Here is a 24,277-nt window from a genome sequence, read left to right on the forward strand (position 1 = left end):
TAAGTTTGAGTGGCAAGTCAATGACAACCCCTGTCCTGAAGAGCTTACAATCTCTATACCGAAGTCACTTAAAGAGGAGCACTGGGATAGGCAGCAGTATAACTAAAAAGGACCAGGGGCCGGGGGAAGGAGTAGTAGTTACTGGATCATAAATTAGTGTGTCCGACACTTAGCGGATAAATGTAATTATATTTCTCCATTCTCTCTCTACATAAAATTAAGATGACCGTCACACTATACTGATTTGAAAAAACAAACAAACAAAATAGTTATTTTCTGATTAATTAAACTTTGAGAGTTCATTTGGATATGTATGCTTGCTTCTGTTCTGATATAAGAGAATTACTGAAAATTAAGCATTTATCTAAAATACTGAGAGTTCGGATGAGGTAATTACTAGTGCCATTTTTAGCTGTAAACCCACAATCTCAATCCCATAGATGTCTCTTTTCAAAAGGCTTTTCATAGTATTTACAGACACCTAAAATATTTTCTGTCATTCTCAAAGTACTCACATTATACCAGGAAGCCCAAACCAGTAGGTAAACAAGTAGTTAGGCACTGCAGGAGATGTTAGAAGTTACAAGTTACTGCTGAGGTAATACAGTTTTGTAGATAAGACTGAAATCCCTTTTATTGTTACTATTTCTGGAAGAGTTTATATTATAATTTATAATTACTAATTTATTTAAATATTAAATTGCCACCATGCTTTCTTTTACATAAATGAAATTCAGTCTGTTAATCCCCAAGTTGTAAAGAAAAAAAAAAATCACTTAGAATTTCTGTCCACATCAACATGATTGTTTACACAAAAGTGTCCAAACCCGAGTAACTTTTTTTAGAGCTACAGATAGTATTATATATTAAAAAGTTTCTTCAAGGCAAAAGGCACAAACACAGACAGGAGTAATTTGAGTTCGGTTAAAAAGACACCGAACTATTAAGCCAGTTTGAAGATACTCCCTGTCATTAAAGAAACTTCTAGTGATAATGATGAGCTGGAACCATAAGAACAGACTCTCCAGCTGACTTTCATTTTTTTTTCTTCTCGTTCTAATTACAGTATTTAGCAGCAACAATTTTCTCTGAATGAGGATAGAGTCCTGGACAGAGAAAACCTACAGCAGCTGTGATAACAAATAACGAATGATGCCAAATTGTATTTAACGTGTAAAGTTGCACCATCAACTTAAAGTTATTCTTGCTGAATTTTTTTAACTTACTATTGTTGTAAGCAAAAATTGAGATAACTCTAACTCAAAACATTTCTGGTTTAGTCTCTATTTTTTCCAATGCATTTGCTTTGTGCATTTAACAGCATTGTCTGTTTTGCAGTTTGAACGAGTCTTCCACGCAGCAATAAGAGAGAGAAAAAATTGTGAAGGACTAGGAAAGTATTATTTTAAAAAGAAAGAAAGTGAAAGAGAGACTTTGTGCAGCTGAGCAATTTGAAATTGAAAACAGATAAGAAGTCGCTTCCCTATGCTGTCTGAGAATAAAGACATGCAAATAAAAAGGGACTAGAGGGAAAGGTGGATTGATATTATACTTAACTTTAAGCACCTGCAAATTCTTCATTACTGTATGCAAACCACAGCATGTGGGAAGATTAAATAATGCTAAAGTACTTGTAAAATAGTTCTATCAATATTAGAAATACTTGTGCCAAATATATTATGGGGTGACAATTTAAATTCCAGTCAGGGAAAAAATGTCAATTTTCCACTTCTTCAGTGTTTCCCCTTTCACCATAGAAAAGCAAGGGAAAAAAAGAGAACCACCCCCGCCCCCTTCCTAGCTGATAAAACTGCTGACAAAACTGCACTATAGACGTTCATGACGCTTCCAGTCTACACACAGTTTTGGACCAACCTATTTTTACTGAATATGAGCCAACAGTATACTCTTGCTGCAAAAAAATACATCTCAACAGCATTTTGAATTGTACTAACAGGACTGTCACTTGCAGATCAAGAACTTTCTGCTCTATTTAGCAATAGTGGTAAATAGTATCTAATTTATAGTGCATACAGTAAAGAAAGATATAGACAGATTGCAAAAGTCCAGCAAAGAGCAATAAAAATGATTAGAGGCCTAGGACACATAATTTATTAGACTGAAATTAGGATTATTTAGTCTGGAAGACAGAAGACTGACAGAATTGACACCAGCCTTCACATACCTGATGGGCTGATATAAAGAGGATGGAGATAGACTATTCTCTGTGGCTGTAATGGACATGACTAAGAGCAATGGCCTCAAATTGCATTAGAAGAAATGTAGGTTAGAGCAAATTTAGGCCAGAGCTTTGGAAGAACTGTCTCACTATGAGGATGGTTGAACATTCGAGCAGCTTCCCTAAACAATCTCCATCCTTGGAAATTTTCAAGAGCTGGTTAGACAGATACTTGACCTCAATGTTTTAGGCCATAGACAGGCATTCATTTCACAGGATTGCTGTAAAAGTCTTAGCACTGGAAAAAGTGTTTGGGGAGTTTAAGCATACAAATCATTTGCAATGCGTAGGAGATGCACATGCACTCCCTGAGATTGGCAGTGCACCCCCTGAGATTGGCCATCGCTGCTGGTGGCACCCACGGGTGGTTGCTGCTCACCACCCCCTCTCCCTTGCTGCTGACACTGCCAGCAGCATCTGCGGGTGGTCACCAATTGCCTCTGGCTGTTGCTGCCGACAGCGTCTGCAGGTGGTTGCTGATTGCCGCTTTCCACGCCCCCCCAACACCACTGCAGCTGCCTGCGAGAGCTCCCTGCTCACCGCTGCCTGCGGGTGGTCGCTGTGCCCCCCCAGCCTTGGGAGGCACACGACGTTCATGATATAAGTGTTCTAGCCAGGTGAGGTCTTCAGCCCTGAGGTGCTAGAAGGCTGCTCCTTAGCTTACCTCTGCCTTTAGGAGACCCCAGTGATTGAAAGCCTGTCCTCAGCTGGCTATAAGGATGGGTGGGGCAGGAGGGCCTGGCAAGAGAGGGTTGCAGGTCTCTCCTGGGACTAGCTGTGGGAAATGCCCTCTGCCCACACACAAATCATTTTCCAGGTCTAGGCAGAGGCGGGAAGCAAAAGCCCAGGCCTTGAGCCTTCCTAGGATGATTCCAGGCTGGGGGAATGCCCTCATTTTGCACAGACCCGAGGTGACCTAGGACTGTTCAGTGTTAGGGGGTATTGGCAGCCACATCAGAGTCCCCACACGGCTTCCTGACAGCTTGCCCCTGGGTGGGCTATCCAGGAGCCAGTGCTTTTCTCCCTCTGTGTCCCTTGGAACAAGTGAGGGAGAGTTGGTTAGCAATGATCCTGCCTTGAGCAGAGATGTGGACGAGATGACTTCGTGGGGCGCCTAATAAAGCTTAAGTGGTCATTTGGTTTTGGCAATGATGTCCATTTAAAAATATAGACAATTCATGTGTGTATTTGTTGGCACCCTTCTCAACACCATAACCTCCCTGGTTCTCAGAGTCCATCATTCCTATCCCTCATTCTGATGAACACCTACTGCTTCTTATAGTTGCACGTTTATGATTTTCCACCTTTTGTTTCCTTCTCCCTCCTCCACCTTTCTTTCTTTTGCTCTAGCATAGCTAACATTTATAAGCAACCTCTAAGGAGGTAAAATATTTTCTTATTGGGTCATTATCAGTCCATGTAGATTAAAAAAGTTCTATTTCCCAAAGTGAACCCCATACATTCCTGACAAATAACTTTCATTAGTAATGTTCATATTGTGGCTCTCAGGATACATATGTTTTTCATCTCATCTCAACTATATTGAACACTTAATGAGATGAAGTAGTGTTTGCCTCATGGAGAAAAGAAGGTGGTTTAAAATGAAAACCACCAAGTACACTGGAGAATGATTTTTACAGTGGCAGGCAAGTGAAATATCTGACTTGACTTTTTGGATTAATAATGTTGTTTTGAGTCTACTTTTATTGGTCTCTTTTTTATATCTAAATTACAGTTTATTTTTTATGTCATGGGAGTGCTCATGAGTCTTTAGTTATTAAAGGTTAAGTGGGAGGGATATTTTATAAATATACACTTACTGAGGCTATGAACAAATAGAACTTTTAACCTCCCTTAAGAGGGGAGGAGAAGCTGCCGCTCAGAAGTGCACATGAGCTGTTATAACTATTATGTTTTCATACTTCTGCACTGGTACAAGGTTGGATTAAATAGGGGTGAATTTGCAGTATTTTTGCTATGCTTGCATTGCTAAAGGTGCATACAAATGTAAATAACATCACAAGGGCTTATATTAGGGGTGCACTGATAGAAATTTTGGGGGCTGATACCAAGAGCCGATATTTAAGGAGGCATATCAGCTGATACCAATCCGATATAGCTGCTATCAGCTGGTAAGTCTGTTGTGGTGGAAAGGTGGGGGAAGGAGGTAGGGGGGCAGATCAACGCCCACCATAGTGAGGGAGGGGGCAGGGGCAGGCACTGCCCAGCCGGGGTTGGGGGAGGGCACTGGAAGGTGGCACAGCTTGTGGGGTGGGGGCGGCTCCCACCACTGCTTGAACCCCAGGAGGGCGGGGGGGTGGGGGGGGTGCCCCCACTGCACGGCATGAGACGGATTGCAGCTGCAGTTTGAGAGCTGGCACTGTGTGGGGCTCTTCGTACCAGGGGCTGGGCTTGGAGTGGACTTTGGCGGCGCTGGGAGGAGGCTGCAGCCACCCCGAATTTCACCACAGCTCCACTTCCAGCCCCACACTGCCGCCCGGCATGGCCCTGGCTGAATGCCCCGCCTACACCCAAGCGCCAGGAAAATGAGCAACTGTGCCAAGCAGCAGGCAGCGGAGCCGTGGCAAAACCTGGGGTGGATGCAGCCTCCTCCCAGTGCTGCCAGAGCCCACTCCGAGCCCAGCCCCCACTGAGAAGAGCCCCGCGCAGCGCCTGTTCTGGCTCTACCCCGCAGCTGCAGCCCACCCTGTGCTGAGCAGATGTGGGGGCACACCCCCCCCACCCTCCTGGAGTGCAAGCAGCAGCAGGAGAGCTGTGCCTCCATCCTGCGCCCCTTCTCCTCCCCTTGCTGGGCAGCACCTGCGCCTGCCCCTACCCCCTCCCTCACCACAGGGGGCATTAATCTGCCCCCCATGCCCCTTCCCTCCCCTTTCAACTTACCAGATGGAGGCAGGCTGCCGGCTCTGCTCTGTGCTGCTCTGCGGCTGCACACAGCATGGCCATTTATTGGCCCCATTGGGCCAATATCTGATGCAGACAATTTTCTTTATATCGGTACTGATCTGATATCAAACCAACGTATGAGTGCACCTCTAGCTATACTACTACAATTTAATATCATTACAATTGTTACATCTGTCTATACCCTGAGAGAAGCTAAAAACAGTGTGACAAATATTCATTACCAGGTCTGACAAGGTTATTAAATGTACAGATCTAGATCTCTAACTGAAGGGAACAGAAAAGAGTATCTTTGTACTGAGGCTGAAAAGTATTCCTGAGGCAGAGCTAGGGTTGGGGCAGGAGACCCATTACAGTGAAATACCACTCCTCTGAATGTTCATGAAGAAATCCAAGAAATAAAATCCAACATATTTAACTGAGCTTGTGCCTGCTTAATTTCCTTTGGCTCCACTGTACCCGCTACAGGAGCCATGATCCAATCCAAAGAAAGAGAAAGCAGTAAATCCATGTGAAAGCAAGACCAAAAGACACTGGACTACCTTTCTGGATTTGTGGGTCTTTTCTGTCAAGGTCTTCAGGATTTAGTAGGCTGGGAGACCCTGACAGACCCCATGTTCACAAGCCCCCAGGCATTTCTTCAAATGTGAATGATATACAGTAAGATACGAAACATGAATCTAGTGAAACTTTTGTATCACTGCGCTACTCGTGGAATGATTCAGGTCATGGGATCATCAATGATGCTAGACTTGCATCATTAGTTCTCTTGCTAGACTTACATTAGTAAGAGAACATCACAGTGTTTTATGGTCTAAATAAAGGCTTAATTTCCATGACTTTGAGGCGGTTACTATCCATGAATAATAAAATCATGAGAAACTTATGCTTGTCTTTCCAAATAAGAGCTAATAAACCAATATACAGCATCATGCTCATTCTTATGTACATATACATAGCTTTTCAAAGAGGGCAGTCAGCCTGTTCAGGCTAAAAAACTAAAGGTAACAGCCTAAGACAGGTGCTGGATGGAATTCCTGTTTCTTCAACACAGGTAGGTTATAATCACCTTTTAAAAAGAGAAGCCCAAGGCTTACGACAAAAACAGTTTTAACCAAACAGTTTTAACAAGTGAAGCACAGTAACTATTCAAGGCAATCACTGCACAGAAGTAAAACATACAATCATGAGAAGAATCTTTGTTTGGCTTTACACATTCAAAATCCCTAGAAATAAAGATGAGAAAGGGGAGTTTAAGTTTTCTGAAGTGAAAGATTATACTGCCTGAAACCCTCATTCTGGGTTCAGACTTGTGAAAAGAGTGGTAGTTCTGGCTCTTGCAGTTTTCACAGCACAAGTTACTACTAAAGTCATACCTATCCCATATCCTTCATACAGTTGTCTTTCACGTTCCATGGTCTGTTTGATGATCATCTCCCGGGAACCATGCTGTCTCCCTTGTCTGCCTTTGATGCTGTTATGCAACTCAATCTGCTCCAGTTCATCACTGAATCGATTTAAGTAACTGAAAGACAACAACATATATTTCAGCTAGGAATAGCAACGTTGTAACACAACGATACCAGTTTGGTTGCTTGTCAGGGACATTTTTACCAGTTACAATACTTTGTCTTCTAAGCCATTTCGAAATATGCCACAAAGGCAAACTGAGATTGCTGTAAGCTAAACTGAAATACTTTTTTCAAAGTATAAAAAGACTAGTTAAGTTCTGATCCCATGACTCTTGATTTTGCAGAGTATAGCACAGATTAGCCTATGCAAGCAACTCTTAGAGAAGGAAGGTTAGTGTTATATTAGAAGAACTTCCTAAGGACTCTAGGAGTAGGATAAGATATGTTCCTGTTTATGACTAGAAGCTACACAAAAGGTTGACAAACAATTTCACTATAAGGAACTGAAATAGAAATGTGAAATTTTGCCAACTGTTAATCATTTAGGTTAAATTTTTCTAAGTTAGTTTTTTTGGGAATATTTCATTTTAGATTACTTAAACGTCATAGGTAATGAGATTTCTAAAAATACACTGTTTTGTTCACATTAATAAACTACTGCTCCTGCTTATATGGCTATGAATAGACATCACATTTATCCTGGGAGACATACTTTTGTCCTGGGACTACGGACATACATTCCTGGTGTCCTACTTCAACTCCCTCTGAAGAATGCTGGATAAAATGTACAAACATTTCTCCCAGGACAACCTGTTGCATGTTTGTATGATTACCGTGGTTCATACCAGGGATAAATCTGTCAGGATGTGTGCTTGTGTGGGCTACCTACTGGGGAAGGAGCAATGATGCATGAAAGGGCTCCTGTTTTGATATGAGTCAAATGAAACATCTATTTACAGCCTATTATGAGAAACTCTAGTACCTTCACACTTTGGAGCAACAATTTAAAATATGACGTTGGTGTGGGAAGGTTTGCTATATTGTCAGGGAAGCTTCTTTTGCTATGTTTGGAGGAAAAGCAGCCAAATTTGACCAAAAAATGCTAAAATTTCCTAGCTTGAACACACTTGACTTTAATAATAGTGGATGGGTAGGTGGCTATCTGTTTGTGTGTGTGAGAGATTGTACACATGTTGCACTGCAGTAGCTATAATTGCTTTATATTGCTATTGTTATAATCAATCTTATTATGATTTATTTTTCATAATATTTTAATCAGTCATTATTATTTTGTATAAAATATTAAATAACCATGGAATTAACCACCTACTTTAAATCCCCTATTGCTTAGAAATGTATCTGACCTGTTGGTGTCATGATTTTAGAACTTAAATTTAGTATAAGAAAAATGTTTATGTAAGGTCTGTGGTATGTCTGGCATGTTTGACAACAGGTAATGAAAGAATGAATGATGTATGTCTGTGACAACATGAATCAAGACAGTCCTCTCGCAGCAGGTGACAATAGCCTCCTGTGGTTTAAGAGTTAAAGACTGCAGCGATGTCGAGTCAGCAGTTAAGGATTACCAAATACTAAATCATGCCTTCACCCTGAGGGCTGAAGACTACAAGCAACGACCCACACAAAGATTGTAGACCACAAAGCCAGAAGATCACGTCCTACCAATCCCAGCCTGCCAACGGGACAAGGACAATGACCTTTACATCTGACTCAGTGGAATCCATAGGCTTGTATGGACAGCTATCACTATAAAATATGAACACAAAGAAAAGGCTTTGGGTCTGTCCACCTGCAAGAAGGAGTTTTGGGTGCGCCCAACAAGACATGACTCCATTCCTCACGATCGGTCTGGCTGGCCACCAGACTGACCCAAGCATCTTTAGAACTTGGTAACACCTTAACCTTTGCAGGACTGTCTAACTATCTGTGTACGCGCTTGTTTCTTTTGTATGAATGAATGAATGAATGAATGAATGAGTATGTATGGGAATGAGTGAAGCAGATAACCTTACTGTTCTTTATTCCTTTTATGTTGCATGTTTTATGTTCCAATAAATGCAGCGTTGTGCCTTATCCCATAAGATTCATGCTTGTTTTTAATTCACGCTGTATGCCCTGTACGTACAACACACACACAATATATCTTAAAAAGTGACCCCTGTGCAACCTGGAAAACAAAAATCTTGTTGCCTTTCATTAAAACCTCAAATGAAAATATTCTGAATATTTTAAAGTATCATGCCATCATTTACACTGGGAAAAGGATTAGGAACATTTTTCCAGATCAGGCCAGAATAACCCAGTTTGAGGTCCAAAGCAGGGCAGAGCTAGGACCCAACTGCTATCATTTCTCTCTGCCACCCAGCTGCAACAATGCGGGTGAAGCCCCCAGTTGCTGAATGCCACAAGGGTCCCTGCTTCATGGGCCAGATCGAATAGCTCCAAAGTTGTAGGTTGCCTACACTGCACTGAGAGGAATTAAAGTCTTCTGACTCTTACATAACTAAGACCTATTCTTCAACATCCTTAAAAATACCCTGTTATGTAGGTTTTCTTGAACTGTGTAAGAAACGTACCATGACTGAAGATAAATGAAAATCTACAATCAGGCAATGTTGCCCTTCCTATGGTGATTCAGCTACCATATGGCCAACCTTTGCTAAATAAACCCTTAAATATAGCAATGATAAAAGTCTCTTTGTACAGCTTCCTACTTCAAAATTGCTTGCCTTTAAAATTCATGCACTGTGGTAGTTGAGAGGGTCCCGACTGAAAAAAAAAAAATGAAATAGGATAAGAGGACTAGAATTGACTAGCCGCGTTTTCACCAAACAATGGACAGCTCCATGCCCTTATGCTATCCTGATCATGTAGTCTTTAGAAAGGGCATTCAGCTGTAGCTGTGTTATTTGGAGCTGCCTTCACTATGCACGAAGGGACGGAAATCTTGCGTGAGAAAGTTGCGCCATGATCTAATTCAGGAGCTTCAGGGTACTTATGACATTTCTGTTATGCATATATTTAATACTAAAAAAATTAAGAACCAGTAACATCTAAAAATAAAACTTGAAAAGTAAGAGGTAGTTTATTAAAGGTTGGTTGCAGTTTTACCAGTCAATCTTTTTTCAAACAAATCAAACTTTTTATTGTTCTAGACCCAATCTTACTTTTCAATTAGTTCACAGGCTTCTTTCTTTGTGTAGTCTGCTTTGCTAGGGTCAAGGTGACTTTGAAACCACTGCAATTTTTCTCCTACAAGAATAAAATTAATATTAATTACAATAGCACTTCATATAAATACAGAGCCCTTTGTTCCTGTAATAAAGTTTATTTTCCAGGGTTTAATATTCAGTCATAAATATTTGGCTCATTAGAGTACCTGCACTGAGTCTCACTGAAGATTTCATATAAATAACATATTTTATCTAGGTGTCATTTTTAACTTTGGGAGGAAGAAACTGGTAAGGAAAGTACTGTCATCTGTTTCTCATCTCCCTTTACCTAAAAATATATTGTTCTTGTTTTTGTTTTAAAATACTAGAAATTGGGAAGAAAATGTCTAATGTATTTTTCCATTTTTAATATAAAAAGAAGTAAGTTTGTTCTAAAACAGCAGCATGGAGAAGAATAATATTGGTTAAGACCTATTCATTCCATGGCAAGCAGTCAGATTTATAAAATTTAAGAATGGGGTAAATTTGAAAGATATAATATGTAGCATACAAAGTTGTCTAAAATTCAATGTTATTTCACTTAAAGCATCTTTTTGTGTAAGTGTTCACGTATAAACATTATATGGATTGGTAAAACCAGATTGCATTTAGGAAAGAAAGTTTGTTCTGTTGTATGTTAAATTACCTTGTGCTAAGACATACATCTGTGTGCACTGTAAACATTAAGCACAAGTAAAATCTTTCAATATCCTGATTGTATCAATATATGTAGGGTTAATGGGAACATATGATGCTTGAATAAACAGAATCTTTCAATAAGCTAGTAGTCATTCCTGCAACTACAATGTAACTCCATAGCATTCCTTTTCCCTCAAAACTCTGGAAGACTTTCTTTCAAAACCAAAAATTATTGTTTAAAAAAAAAAAAAAACAGTTTATCAAACTTACCTACAGTACTCAGACGCAAAGCTTTCTCATTTTTCAACCTAGAAAAGTAAAAGTTCATACAATAGCCAATAATTAGTTAATAAAAAGCAGGGCAAAAATAATAGCAACTCAAAACATTTTTTCCATTCCTATCAAAATAAGAACACGAAAAAAGTCTGTTTCAGATCAAAGGAAGCATTTCATTTCCAAAAGTATTACATTTCAAATTTAAACAAATTTGGTCTCAAGATACTATTCAGAGACAGTTTATTTGAAAATGTCTAAATAAAAGGATTTGACTTAATTTCCCCTCCTCCCTTTTTTCACTTGAAAATTATTTGCTTATTTCAGCACAAATGGGCAGATTATTTTGTCAACCCAAAACTGACAAAATAATGTGGTTAAAAAAACCCAAAGCGAAACTATTGTCTAACACTTCTGAAAATCTACCAAGAAAATGCCCATGGTAAAACAGGATGAAAACATGCCTTATGAGAACCTTCATTTTTAAAACATACAACTATGACAGTTTCTGTGGGTATTTTATGCAGGAACATCAGACCCAGGCTCAGTCCCTACATCAAGTATGTCAAGGGTGGGTGCATATTTGGGCCCATGGGCCACATAGAGAGTTTTGCTGAGCTGTTGTGGGTTGGGTCAGCACCCCCAAGTCACCAAAATGCCCTGTATAGGAAGGGGTCATGGGCAGGACAGGCAGGCAAGGTTGGGACCCTGGGATGGTGACAGGACAGAGCTAGAGGCTGGGGCTGGGGCAGAGCCATAATCCATTGCCCACATGCCCCTGCAATGGGGGCAGGTTCTGCTGGCATAGGTGTGCAGGGAGCAGATCACAACTCTGTCCAGCCCTGTGCTGCCACCGTTCCAAGATCCTGGCCTCAGCCCAAGACGCAGCTCCCCACCCTGCTGTGCACCCTTGCCCACACAGCTCCCAGCCATTCTCCCCAGAGATCATTGGGTCACCATGAAGACTGGTCAGGAGCTGTGCAGGGAGCTGCACCCGGGGCCAGTGTTGTAGGACAATGATAATGCAGGGCCTGGCCTGGGGCCAAACCCCAGTTCTGCAGGCAGGGACATGCAGGGAGCACATTGTGGCTCCGCCTGGGCCCTGTGATCAGGGAGCCATGCAGGCCCAGTGCATGGCAGAGCTGCATGCCTCTGCTTGCAGAACCTGTGCCTGTCACAGGGGCATGTGGGAAGTGGACAGCAGCTCTGCGCTAGCCTCATGCTGTTACCCCGCCAAGACCTCAGTCTTCCTGGCCCCACACACATCTTGCTTGCAGATGCCGTTCCCTGCTGGCCTGCAGCCCTATTCCAGCTGCCTGGCCACATGCCCTCCCTGCACAGGTCATGCCTCCAGCCATGGGTGGAAGGTGGATGGGCTGAGGTGCCTAGGCATTGGGTTTGGGTCCAGCAGCGGCAGCCAGAAGGAGCCATCACCACCAGGGCTGTCAGGAAACAGAGTCCAGCCACCGTGCTACCCCAACCCCACTGTGTGTCTGCTGGTAGAGGGACTGGCTGCATGTGCCATGGCCCAAGCTACTGCCCACACCCGGGCCAGGTGGGACCAAGGGACCCACTGCCAACTGAGCAAAATCTCTCCATGGGCCAAATACAGTCTGCAGCTCCTATTTTGCACACCCCTGAAATATGTAAACTATTTCCAGTATATCCCCATTGTGTTATCTAATGGAAGCGAAAGAAATGAAGTAAAATTACACCTTATTTATTCATTCCTATAGACTTAACATTATTTTGTGACAAGTGATAACAAAATAGATGGTGAGATATCTTCAAAACTAGTCAATAGCTTTTATGTGAAGACTAAGAAAGTAAATTGCAAGGAGTTTCCATATCATTCCCCCTTTTTGAATTACTGGATGTATGGTACAGCCTTGTTAATTCTGGAGGATATATGATAGAGCCTCATACTTTTAGTCTTGGAGATCTCAGGGTAATACCTGATGATCAAGCTGTATGGCTGTCATTTGAAGTAAGCAAGGATAAAATATACAAAAATCTCTCAAGTACACATTGGTTTAGCACAAATAATGACGTTAACTGTTGTGAAATAATATTTATTCTTGTCAAGACAATTCCCTAAATGTTCCAAAGAGCAGAAAACCATTTTTAATTAAAATATACAGTAACACAAGATGCAGCAGCAGGTTCTCTGGTATAAATCGTCACTGCTTCACTGAAGTCAATGGAGCCATGACAACAATTAATAACAGTAGGCAGGGCTCCCAGAGTGGGTAATAGAATAATAAAATCAAATACAGTACAGTATAAAACCAAATAAATTAGGCAAGATTCTTCTCCTTTTCTTTCCTTTAAAAAAAAAACCAAAACTTCACCACGTAGAGCAAGTTTATTTATTAATAAAATAAACTTGCTCTATTTTAAAAGATAAAAAATGGAACCTAAAATTCTAAGTGGAAGAAAAATTCTAAGTTAATGGATTCTAGTTTTAAACTGACAGACCTGGAATGGGATCTTAATAGATAAAGAAAAGGAAGAATTAACATTACAACAAATTAAAGTGAGAATTACAGCTAATGTCTCAAACAGAGACTGATGCAGGGGAAAAAGTAGATAGCACAAAAGCCAATACTAGGAAGCAGACCAAGTGTGGAAAATTCTGGAGAGTGGACAAAAAAAGATACCACATCTAGGAAACAACATGCAAAAATGAAAGGGAATTTTAAAAAGTAGTAGTAAGAATGAGAACAGAAAAAGAGCAAAGAATGGGCAGCATATACAATTTTTAAAAATAAAATTGTAATTACATAAGAAGTAAGTGCTACACTGGGTCAGACCAATAGTAAATCTGGTGTATCTGCTGTGATCTATCCCATAACATCTCTGGAATCCACCAGTTGCTGGCTTACAGGTGCTAGGGGATACACTCTGATTATTTTGTGTAACAGCTATTAAAGGATCTATCAGGCATAAATGTGTCTAGTCTCTTTTTAAACTTGGCTATCCTATCTACCTCTATAACCTCCTGTGGTTACGAGTTCCACAATTAACTATGTACTTCATTGAAAGGTACTTTCTCATTAGTTTTAAACCTGTCTCCTAATTTCCAGGGGTCTCCTTTAGTTCTAGTATTCTGGAACTTAGTGAGTAACAGTTCTCTATTCACTTTGTCCACTCTCTTCATGCTTTTATAGATCTCTACCGTGTCTACCTCAGTCTCTTTTTCAAACTTAAGAGTCCTAGCCTTTATTAAGTCAAGAATTTTTCTGGGCAGTATCTTTTATTGGACCAGCTGCATGATTGGGATAGTTTTAGAAAATCTTTCGGGTATCATCGTATCTTTCCTCAGGGAGACCTCTCACATTTCTTGAACCACCACGGCTATAATGTCACTTCAACATTAATCTTTTTTTTAAGTCTCTCCTGGTATGGCAGCTGTTCTATATCCCGTCATCTTAGTTGCCCTTCTTTTGCACCTGTCCAAATTCTACTACATCTTTTCTGAAATATATAAACCAGAACTGCACACTATATTCGTGATCAGGTAATCTACCATACTCCTAGTACAATGTTGTTTTTAGTCAAGTACTGAATTTTCACCCACTGAGATTGAGGTCATTTTCCTATCAGGTATGATTTTCACACTGTTACTCTCTGCTACCTTTAACACCCAGTGCCATTCCCCAAGCACCATGTCCTACTCTGATTCCTACTTGTTTGTTACCTGGTATAACGGTATGCCATTGATTAATACCCTTCCACCAAGTTTCTGAGATGTCTATTACATAAAGGTTACCATTTCATATCAGGCATTCTAGTTCACCCATCTTATTTTTTATGCATCTAACATTTGTCCTTGCTTTGTTACCTATTACTACATATGCTATTTGACTCAAAGTCTAAGTGCACTGACTAATCCTCACCACTGTCTACGGTTACACTTCTGACTTCCTTACTATTGTTTTCAAGAGGATACAGAATTTGTATGATGCCCCGTTTGTGGCTGCATCCAATCAAGCTGTGCACTTCTTTGCACTTGTCTGCTTTCCCTCATTTTTAATGTAAAAACAAATCACTCTATGACTTCTTAATTTTTAGTGCCAGTAGTCTGGTTCTCTTTAAGTTCATGTAGAGCCCATCTTTTCTGTACAGGTTCCTCCTATCCCAAAAAGTTTCCCAATTCCTGGTAAACCTAAAACCTCTCTCCCTATAACCACCAACCCATCCCTGCACTGAGACTCTGAAGCTCTATCTCAGTCTCTGTCCTGCACATTGAACACACCTGCTCTCTAAAGGCCAGGAGCTCCTTGCACAAAGTGCACACATATGAAACCTACCTCCAGGGCAGATGATACTGATATATGCTGCACTCAGTGCAATAAATTAGACAGCCTTCGCACTTTTAAAAGGTAATGTGTTTACCTTTAAATGCAAGTCCATTATTTTAAGCATAAATTGTAACAAACTTGATTTTTAGTCATCTTCAGCATTTGACACTCCTGTCTATGTGCCCTGCATGGCAATACAGACAATAGTGCATGCCTACAAAGTGTTGCCATGGAGAAAATTGCTATGCAACATAAAAAAGCTACCTAAATTAGAGCTGTAGCATATGCAGCTTACTCCTGCCTAGAAATGCTACAAGCTTGTTTGTACTACATTACAGTAAATAAACCATTAACAGTTTTTATTCATGTACTGGTATAAGCCAGTAATACTCAAGTAGGGTGCCAAAGCATCCTGTAGTACCTTGAGATGCTTTCAAGTGTGCCATGGGGCTGCCATGCAATGTTAGCACTGTTAGGTGTGCAAACATGATTCACAAGATAAACCCAGATATGTTAATTAGGACTCCACAGTGTAAAAAATATTCTGACCTGTTGTGGTCTTTGAGTTATTTACAACAGAAGAATTGCTCTATTATTTTTCCATAGTCAAAAGAAAAAGTTAAAACAAAGAGTTGGCATTTTCTGAGGGGTACCTTGAGTGTATCTAGGGGTGCCTCAAGTTAAAAAAGTTTGAGACCCCTGGTATAAACACATACACAAGTAAAATATCTAGCGACAAAAACATTTTCTGAAATAAGCACAGCTAAATACATTTTATATACTTGCACAAATATGCTTCACATGCAAACAGATTTTCATTAAAAAGGCAGCACAACTTGCTAGTATGAAACTCAGCTTTGCACCCTACAAGAAAATGGAGTGAGTACTTCCCAAATGAGAAAATCTTAGTGTATTAGAAGGATTAGTCCATCAATTCATGCAATCAAAGTGATGGGAAGAAGGCAGCAGTTAAAGGACTCTTTGGATGAAAACAACATTCTAAACAAGAGCTGAACACAAATAATTTACTTTTTCAGGGAATATTAAGACTTGTAGGAGTTACTGCCCTGACACCAACTTTCACTTTGACCTAAATCCACAAAGGGACATTTGAAAGCCTTGCTGCAGAGTGGAACTGTCACTCCCTCAGTGGTTGTGGCTCCTGCTAAGGGTGATACTAAGTACAGCGAAACCTCTGTTATCCAGCACCCATGGGGAATGGGGGGTGCCGGATAACCAAATATGCTGGTTACCTGAGAGGTGTCTTTGCCTGCTTGGGCAAAGACGCCCCTCCTGCTGCATCCGGTGCATCAGTGTGCCAGGGGACAGGCACCACACCGCCTCTCCCCTGGCATCAGTGTGCTGGGGGACAGGGAGGGGGGCCTGTGCAGGCTGCTTTGCCCCGGGCCATGGCCCGAAGTGGGACTGTTAATAGAGCATGCCAGTTAATGAAGTGACAGATAACGCAGCTTTTACTGTACTAAGGCTCCTGCACCCTAGCATGGCAAGTGTTAAGCAGCTAAGAAAGTCACCAAGGTCAGGAAGCTGAGCAGAGAACCAATTAGCTCCTAAAAGCAATTATTCCTAGATTCATAGATTATAGAGTCAGAAGGGACCACAATGGATCATTGTGTCAGAACCCCCGCCCCTGGCAGGAAAGAGGATGGGGATCAGATGATCCCAGCCAAGTAACTATCAAGCCTCCTTTTGAAGACCTCCAAGTTAGGTGATAGTACCACCTCTCTTGGAAGCCCATTCGAAATTCTTCCTAATGTCTAATCTAAATTTACTCTCCACTAGTTTGCACCTATTATTCCTAGTTACTCCTAGGGGTGCTCTGGTAAATAGCGCATCTCCAATTCCCTGTTGCCCTCCCTTGATAAACTTATAGGCGACTACAAGGTCACTCCTCAGCCATCTCTTGTGAAGGCTGAAGAGATCCAGATCTCTCAACCTCCCCTTGTAGGGTCTTTCATGGAGGCCACTAATCATGTGAGTGGCCCTCCTCTGAGCCCTCTCCAGATTCTCTGTGTCCCTCTTGAAGTGTGGCGCCCAAAACTGGACACAGAGCTCCAAATGCGGCCTGACCAATGCTGCATAGAGGGGGAGCATCATCTCCCTTGATCTGCTGGTCATGCATCTGCTAATACACGACAAGGCGTGATTGGCCTTGTTGATGGCGTTACGCTGCCGGCTCATGTTCATCTTAGAGTCAACTATGACTCCAAGATCCCTCTCAGCTGCTGAGAAGGTCATCCCCCAACCTATAGGTGTGCTGGGGATTCCTCCTTCCTAGGTGAAGTACCTTACATTTAGCTTTGTTGAACTGCACCCTATTTTGTTCTGCCCACTGATCCAACCTATTCAGGTCGGCCTGTGTCTGCTCCCTGCCCTCCGGTGTGTTAACTTTCTCTCATAACTTGGTATCATTTGCGAACTTAGAGAGGGTGCTCACCGCACCCTCATACAAATCGCTAGATGAAGATATTAAATAACACCGGTCCAAGGACCGAACCCTGCAGGACACCACTGCCCACCTCCTTCCAGGCCGAGAACAACCTGCCCACCACCACTCTCTGGGTGCGGTCCCTAAGCCAGTTGGCCACCCACCTGACTGTGTAGGCATCCACTCCACAGCCCGCTAACTTCCCTATGAGAACAGGATGCGAAACTGTGTCAAAGGCCTTCCTAAAATCCAGGTAGATGACATCAGCCTCAGCTCCTGTGTCAAGGCAGTGTGACCTGGTCATAAAAGGCTATTAGGTTTGTCAGGCAGTATCTACCTGTGATGAACCCGTGCTGGTTTCCTTTCAGCATCATTTACCCTGCTGGGCCTTCACAAATGCGCTCTTTGATGATTTTTTCCAGTATTTTCCCAGGTTCATCCCTTCTCCCCTTTTTAAAAATGGGCACCACATTGCCCCTTTTCCAGTCCTCAGGGACCTGGTCAGAGCACCATGAGTGCTCAAACAGTCGTGCCAGTGGCTCAGCTATGACACTGGCCAATTCCTTCAGCACCTGTGAATGGAGGTCATCCGGGCCGGCTGACTTGTACCCATCCAGCCCTTCCAAGTGCTCCTTAACTAAGTCAGAACCAACCTTTGTTGTAAGTACTGACCAAGACAATTCCCCTACCCTGAGCATAGACAGATGTCCAAAAGGCACCAGACCGCCAAAGGTTACTGAAACAAAGAACTCATTGAAGAGCTTCGCCTTTTTCCTTGCATCAACCACCAACTGTCCTGACTTGTCCTGCAGGGGCCCTATGTTCCTGTGCGCTTTCCTTTTGCTTGCTATGTATCTGTAGAAGGACTTTTTATTGTCCTTAATTGTTGTAGCCAGCCTAAGATCCAGTCCTGCCTTGGCCTGTCTAATTGATTCCCTGCAATAGCATGCCAGGGAGGTGTATTTCTCCTTGGTGGCAGCCCCCTGCTTCCACTGCCTATAAATCTCTTTCTTTGCTTCCAGTCTTTTCTAGAGTTCCCTGTTCAGCCAAGGGGGCTTTTTTATCCCCTTACTCCCGTTCCTGCGTAAGGGGAGACTCCTTTTGTGCTCCAAGGATTACTCCCTTGAGAAACCTCCAACCCTCCGGAACCCCCATTTGCTCAATGCTCTTGAGTTCCGCCACCTTACTAACTAGCCTTCTAAGTTTACTAAAATTGGCCCTTCTCTGAAGTCTAACACTTTACAGATTCATAGATGTTAGGGTTGGAAGGGACCTCAATAGATCGAGTCCGACCCCCTGCATAGGCAGGAAAGAGTGCTGGGTCTAGATGACCCCAGCTAGACTTTAGCCTCACTGGATATTTTTCCCACCCTTCACTGGATAGTGAACTCTACCAAGTGATGGTCACCATATCCCAGGTTACTGTGTCCTCGCAGGTTCCCCACGAGATCATCCCCTGTTGCTTAGATTTATCTGCAGAATTATCTGCTCTCTGATATTTTGGGATAACATTTAGTCTCTTCTGTGGGACGGTTCTACTAATTAATTTGACATTCAATAGCTCTCACTTTTTCCTGTGGCTAGAGCTGCTAGCTATAAAGGGGCGCATGTGCACATGTGTGCACACACACACAACACCGCCCTCCCCCGCCCCAGAAGCTCTCATCCTTGGCTGTCTTTTATGCTAGTTAGACATGCTCAAAGAACATCTACAAGACTGGGTTCTACAAGCATTATAACCATCTAGTTCGAACACAGGGCTTTGAATCCTCTCAATGGGGTCAGCATTTAGGCGTATTTGCATGTAACCACCAGAAAAAACTTCCTTACTGTACACTGAGGCACCTACAGGGTCAGCTAGCAGCTAACAAAGGTTTTGGAGATCTCAGCTTCATAAAAATGTTAAATTTAGGCACCTAGGTCCCCTTGTGCATTTAATCGCTTATCCTCAAAATCAGCACAGATTCCTCACGTGATTCTGTGTCCACAAAGTTATGCACAACTCTTCAGAAGAGAACTCTTATGAATGAAAAAGAGCAGCTCATATGCAATCTGTCTCAGAAACATCCAGGCCATTTTCACTCCATACCACCTGGTCTCTTAGGAGCACTACATGATCAATGATGGCATATAACATTTGGGAACATCAGAGTAAGACAACAGAAAGGGTGGATGTCACATAATATGATATTTGTCACTGACAGCTTAACTACCCTGCTTCAAAAAACAAGCTTGGGCAACTCTTACTTAGCCTTTGACAATTGTCTATTAATCCCCTGGCTAGGGACAGAGATTCAAAAAGCTTGAGCCTGAATTGATTTAGTCTTTGCAGGTTAGTTTAACCTGCCTAGGCTGAATCAGTTCATAACGGTTCAGACATCCCCTCTGGACTGAAAAATGCAGGCACATGCCTGCAGTGGCTCAGGCTAGAAGCTAGGGGGTACTAAAACAGCCCTCCTTTCCCTTCCACAATGCTGAGCTGAGCCCCAGCAAGATGCTCTGGGAAGGGAAGGGGAGGGAAGGGAAGGGAAGGGAAGGGAAGGGAAGGGAAGGGAAGGGAAGGGTCCCTTCCTCCCCCCCTCCCCCCGGTCAGCAGCGAGGGAGCCAGCAAGGATTTACACAGTATTTACTAACACAGCGGGGAGTTGCACAGCATTTATCAGCCCATCAGCAAAATAAAGGGGTCTCTCTATAGTTCAAGCTCTTCTTAAACAACTTTTTCCAAGGAAGGAAGGGAGGGACATTACCAGGTACCTGTTGATCAGCTCCAAAAAGTCCTAAGCCAACACTGTTCTGTCTGCCTTTGTCCCATCTCCCACAGCATGGAAGTAGTCAGCATGTGGTCTGCTAGCTAATGCTGAGAGGTGTCTATCTAAGGCAGAGGGGAGTGGTGAGGGGGATGAGGGGGGCAAGGAGGAAGCCAGGTAGACCCTACTGTACGTGCAGTTTCTGCCAGAGCTGCAGCCAAACAGCAAAGGGGAGGGGCCAGCCCAGAGCAGAGCCCCGCCCAGCACTGGGATTCTGGAGGACTCTGATTTAACTTAAACCATGAAGGGGTCTGGGACAGACACTGCATAAACTGGTTAGACCCAAATCAGTTAAGTACGATACTACATTCAACCAGGTTCATCTCAAACTGGATTCAGCCATTTTCAAATCAGTTTATGTGCACTGAACATCTGTTCTGTTGCAGGTTTAAACCAGTTTCTGATCACTTCATAGACATTCGGGCTGGAAGGGACCCTGAAGGATCATCGAGTCCAGTCTCCTGCCCAGAGGCAGGAAGTCAGCAGGGATCATAGGATCCCAGCAAGATAAACATCCAAATGTGTCTTGAAGGAGTTCAAAGTGGGTGCTTGAACCACCTCCGGCAGCAGTCTATTTCAAACCTTGAGGGCTCGGACAGTAAAGAAGTTCTTCTTTATGTCCAGCTTGAATCGGTTGCGGAGGAGTTTGTGACCGTTTGATCTTGTCATCCCTTGGGGCGCTCTGGTGAACAGACGTTCCCTCAGATCCTGGTGAACATCCCTGATAAACTTGGAGGTGACCACCAGATCACCCCTGAGCCTGCGCTTTTCCAGGCTGAAGAGTCCTCTGGCTCTCAGCCTCTCATCATAAGGTCTGTTTTCCTGACCTCTGACTAGGCTTTCCTCTGCACTCTCTCAAGCTTCTCCACATCCTTTTTAAATTGTGGAGCCCAAAACTGGACACAGTACTCCAGCTACGGCCTCACCAAGGCCAAGTACAATGGGAGAATGATGTCCCGGGATTTGCTTGAGAAGCATCTATGGATGCAAGCCAGCATTCTGCTCGCTTTACTAGCCGCAGCATCACACTGAACGCTCATGTTCATCCTGTGGTCAATCATGACCCCCAAGTCCCTTTCATCTGTAGTGCTAACCAGCGTAGCACTGCCAAGCCTATAAACATGCTGCAGGTTTTTCCTCCCAAGGTGGAGAACCTTGCATTTTTCGGTGTTACACACCATCAGGTTCTCATCCGCCCATTTCATGAGCCTGTCAAGATCTTCCTGGATCACCTTCCTATCCTCAGGTGTGGATGCTTTACCCCACAGTTTGGTGTCATTGGCAAACTTGGCCAGCCTGCTTCTGACACCAATGTCTACATCAATGATCAAGATGTTAAAGAGTATAGGCCCTAGGACAGAGCCTTGAGGGACCCCACTGGTCACTGCACACCACGACGATTGACTTCCGTCAACCACCACCCTCTCGGTCCTCCTGCGGAGCCAATTCCCCAGCCAGTGAATCGTGGTGAAATCGAGGCCACAGTTAGCCAGTTTTGCCAAGAGGTGATCATGGGATACCAGATCTAAGGCTTTTTTTAAAGTGAAGATATACGACATCAATCTCTTCCCCCTTGTCCAGGTGACAGGTCACCTGGTCGTAAAAGGAAATGAGATTGGTCAAGCAAGACCTACCCGCAACAAACCTGTGCTGGGTATCCCTCAGGATATTTCCATCAGCTAGTCTGTTAAGGATGGCCTCTGATAATCTTTTCCAAGACCTTCCCCAGGACAGAGGTCAGGCTGATGGGCCTGTAGTTTGCCAGATCTACTTTCCTCCCTTTTTTGAAGGCACGACACTGGCCTTCTTCCAATCTTCAGGCACTTCACCAGAGCACCAGGAGTTCTCAAAGATCCGTGTCAGGGGCTGAGCTATGACGCTAGTCAGCTCCTTGAGTACCCTTGGGTGTAAACAGTCAGGGCCGGCTGACTTGAAGGTATCCAGCCTGTCAAGGTGTTCCTTCACAAGGTCAGCACTAATGGAGGATAAGGAATCTCCCTCACCTGGGCATCCCTGACCCACAGTGGGCAGGGGTGTCCCATGGGACTGGTGAAAAACTGACGCAAAGTACCCACTTAGCAAGTTTGCTTTTTCACGGGCAATGGCTGTCAGTTGTCCCATCTGGTTTAGCAGGGGTCCAATGTTGTCCTTGCTTTTCCTCCAGCTCCCCACATATCTAAAAAAGGACTTTTTATTGTCTTTGATATTTATAGCTAGTTGGAGTTCCATCGCAGCCTTGGCTTTCCTGGTTTGCTCTCTGCAAGTCCGGACCAGAGCAGAGTATTCCTCCTTGGTGGTGGTTCCAGTCCTCCATCCTTTGTAGGTCTTTGTACCACTTAAACTAGTTTATGTGTAATGTCTGTCCCTAGCACCTGACTACCAGAAAACTTAGTGAATGGTGGTTTTTCATGGCATGTCTTTCCTTCTCCATGGCATGTCTTTTCCTTCTGCTAATAAATGGACAGACTCCATATTTCACCAGCTCTCCTCATTCCAGATTCAGAACAAAAGAAACTTTTAAGTATGGTTCTACTTTAAAAATTGCCATGAAAGCTCCATATTTGAAGCTCATTTATTTCATGTCAAACTGATGCATTTTAAAAACTATGAATTTTCCCCTCCTACAAATTCCATCCTTGACTCCATAGAAATATGCTGGGCTTTTCTATGCTACTTCAAAAAGTGAAGATGAAGACAGATTTTCCCTCATTTCCAGTTCTAGGTTGTATTTCCCTCTACGTGTGTCCATTTTTCAATAGTTGATTCAGCGACTGCTACTTTTGAAAAGCACTTTAGGTTTCTTCCACATGAAATATCTTCTATAAATATTAAAGTCAGAACTATTTTTTGCAGTTGCTTTTGAACTATTTTTATTCTTGCTTATATAAACCAAAAAACTTAATGTTCTGGAGCTTCAGATATAGATACTGAAAACAAGAGTAAACTTCAAGGAACAGCCACAGCTAACAATACTAAATTGAACATGATAAATCAGGATGGATTATAAGGGCAAGATTTGAAAACAGCTAGGTAAAAAAATACATTCAATTCAACAAAGAGACAGTTCAAGGCTCCCGAAGGAGCACTCTATGTTAAAACAAAAGATACTGTAAAAGCCTTATCATCTTTCCCACTTTTGACTGTGATACTGACACATTTGTAATAAAAAGCCCCACATTTTTTGCATGCTTTATGATATATGAGCCCACGGGAATGCTGTCACTCAGAATGAGAAAAACAAAACAAAACTCTGTTGTTGACTGTTGGCTACCATAAGCATTACAGGTCAACATGAGGATCTATATATATTTTTATAATAATTAAAGTAAAAGGGATAGGTTTTGATAGAAAGCTATTGATATAAGAGTTACAGAAGTATTCCAATATACTCCACTTTTCTAAAGTGTAGACAAAGAATAATTCACTGCAACAGTGAATAAGCTGCCTCTATCAACCTAAAATATCTTTAAAATTACCTAACAGAAGTGTTGGGTTGCCCAAGTTGTCCATAAAGACCCATGTACAGATTTAAAAAAATATATTTTTGGCAGCATACAGGAAACATTTACTAATTCTGATTAAACCTGATGGGGAGAAGTGTGTGAAAAGGGTCACTCATGCATGAGACGAGAGTGGGAATGTGAGAGAACCAAATGAACACATATGTCAGAAGATTGTCTGAAGCCCATGTTCCCGTCTTCTCTGAATTAGTCTCTGTCACTACAGAGGAAGTGCAAGGGTTTGGGGGAGAGTAGCCCACGCATATTTTTTTGTACCGTGTGCAGATATGGCTTCCAGACAATGGATGATTATCAGTTATTCTTACTGACATGTTTGAATGAGAGTGTCCCAACAGGTCAGAATGTTCTTACAGTGGTATCTGCAAAAGCCTTCCAAACTGATTAGTAAAATTTTTGCTCTTTTCTGCAAATATTGCAAAACCTTTCTGAAATTGTTTATTAGTAAAACAATTGTTTTATTGTTCTGAAATTGTTTATTAAT

General features: G+C 42.5%; 1 protein-coding gene across 1 annotated transcript in view; it reads right to left on the reverse strand.

The window, feature by feature from the left end:
• TMA16 (translation machinery associated 16 homolog) overlaps positions 1-24,277 on the reverse strand; it is a 75,681-nt gene that overhangs the window by 15,433 nt on the left and 35,971 nt on the right. The window contains exons 3-5 of the mRNA XM_059721294.1: positions 10,716-10,753; positions 9,762-9,846; positions 6,538-6,686 (exon numbers count right to left, since the gene is read on the reverse strand). Coding sequence (XP_059577277.1) covers positions 6,538-6,686; positions 9,762-9,846; positions 10,716-10,753 — 272 coding nt within the window. The remainder of the gene's footprint in view (positions 1-6,537; positions 6,687-9,761; positions 9,847-10,715; positions 10,754-24,277) is intronic.

This window comes from Alligator mississippiensis, chromosome 2, assembly GCF_030867095.1.
Source record: "Alligator mississippiensis isolate rAllMis1 chromosome 2, rAllMis1, whole genome shotgun sequence".
Classification (NCBI taxonomy): domain Eukaryota; kingdom Metazoa; phylum Chordata; order Crocodylia; family Alligatoridae; genus Alligator; species Alligator mississippiensis.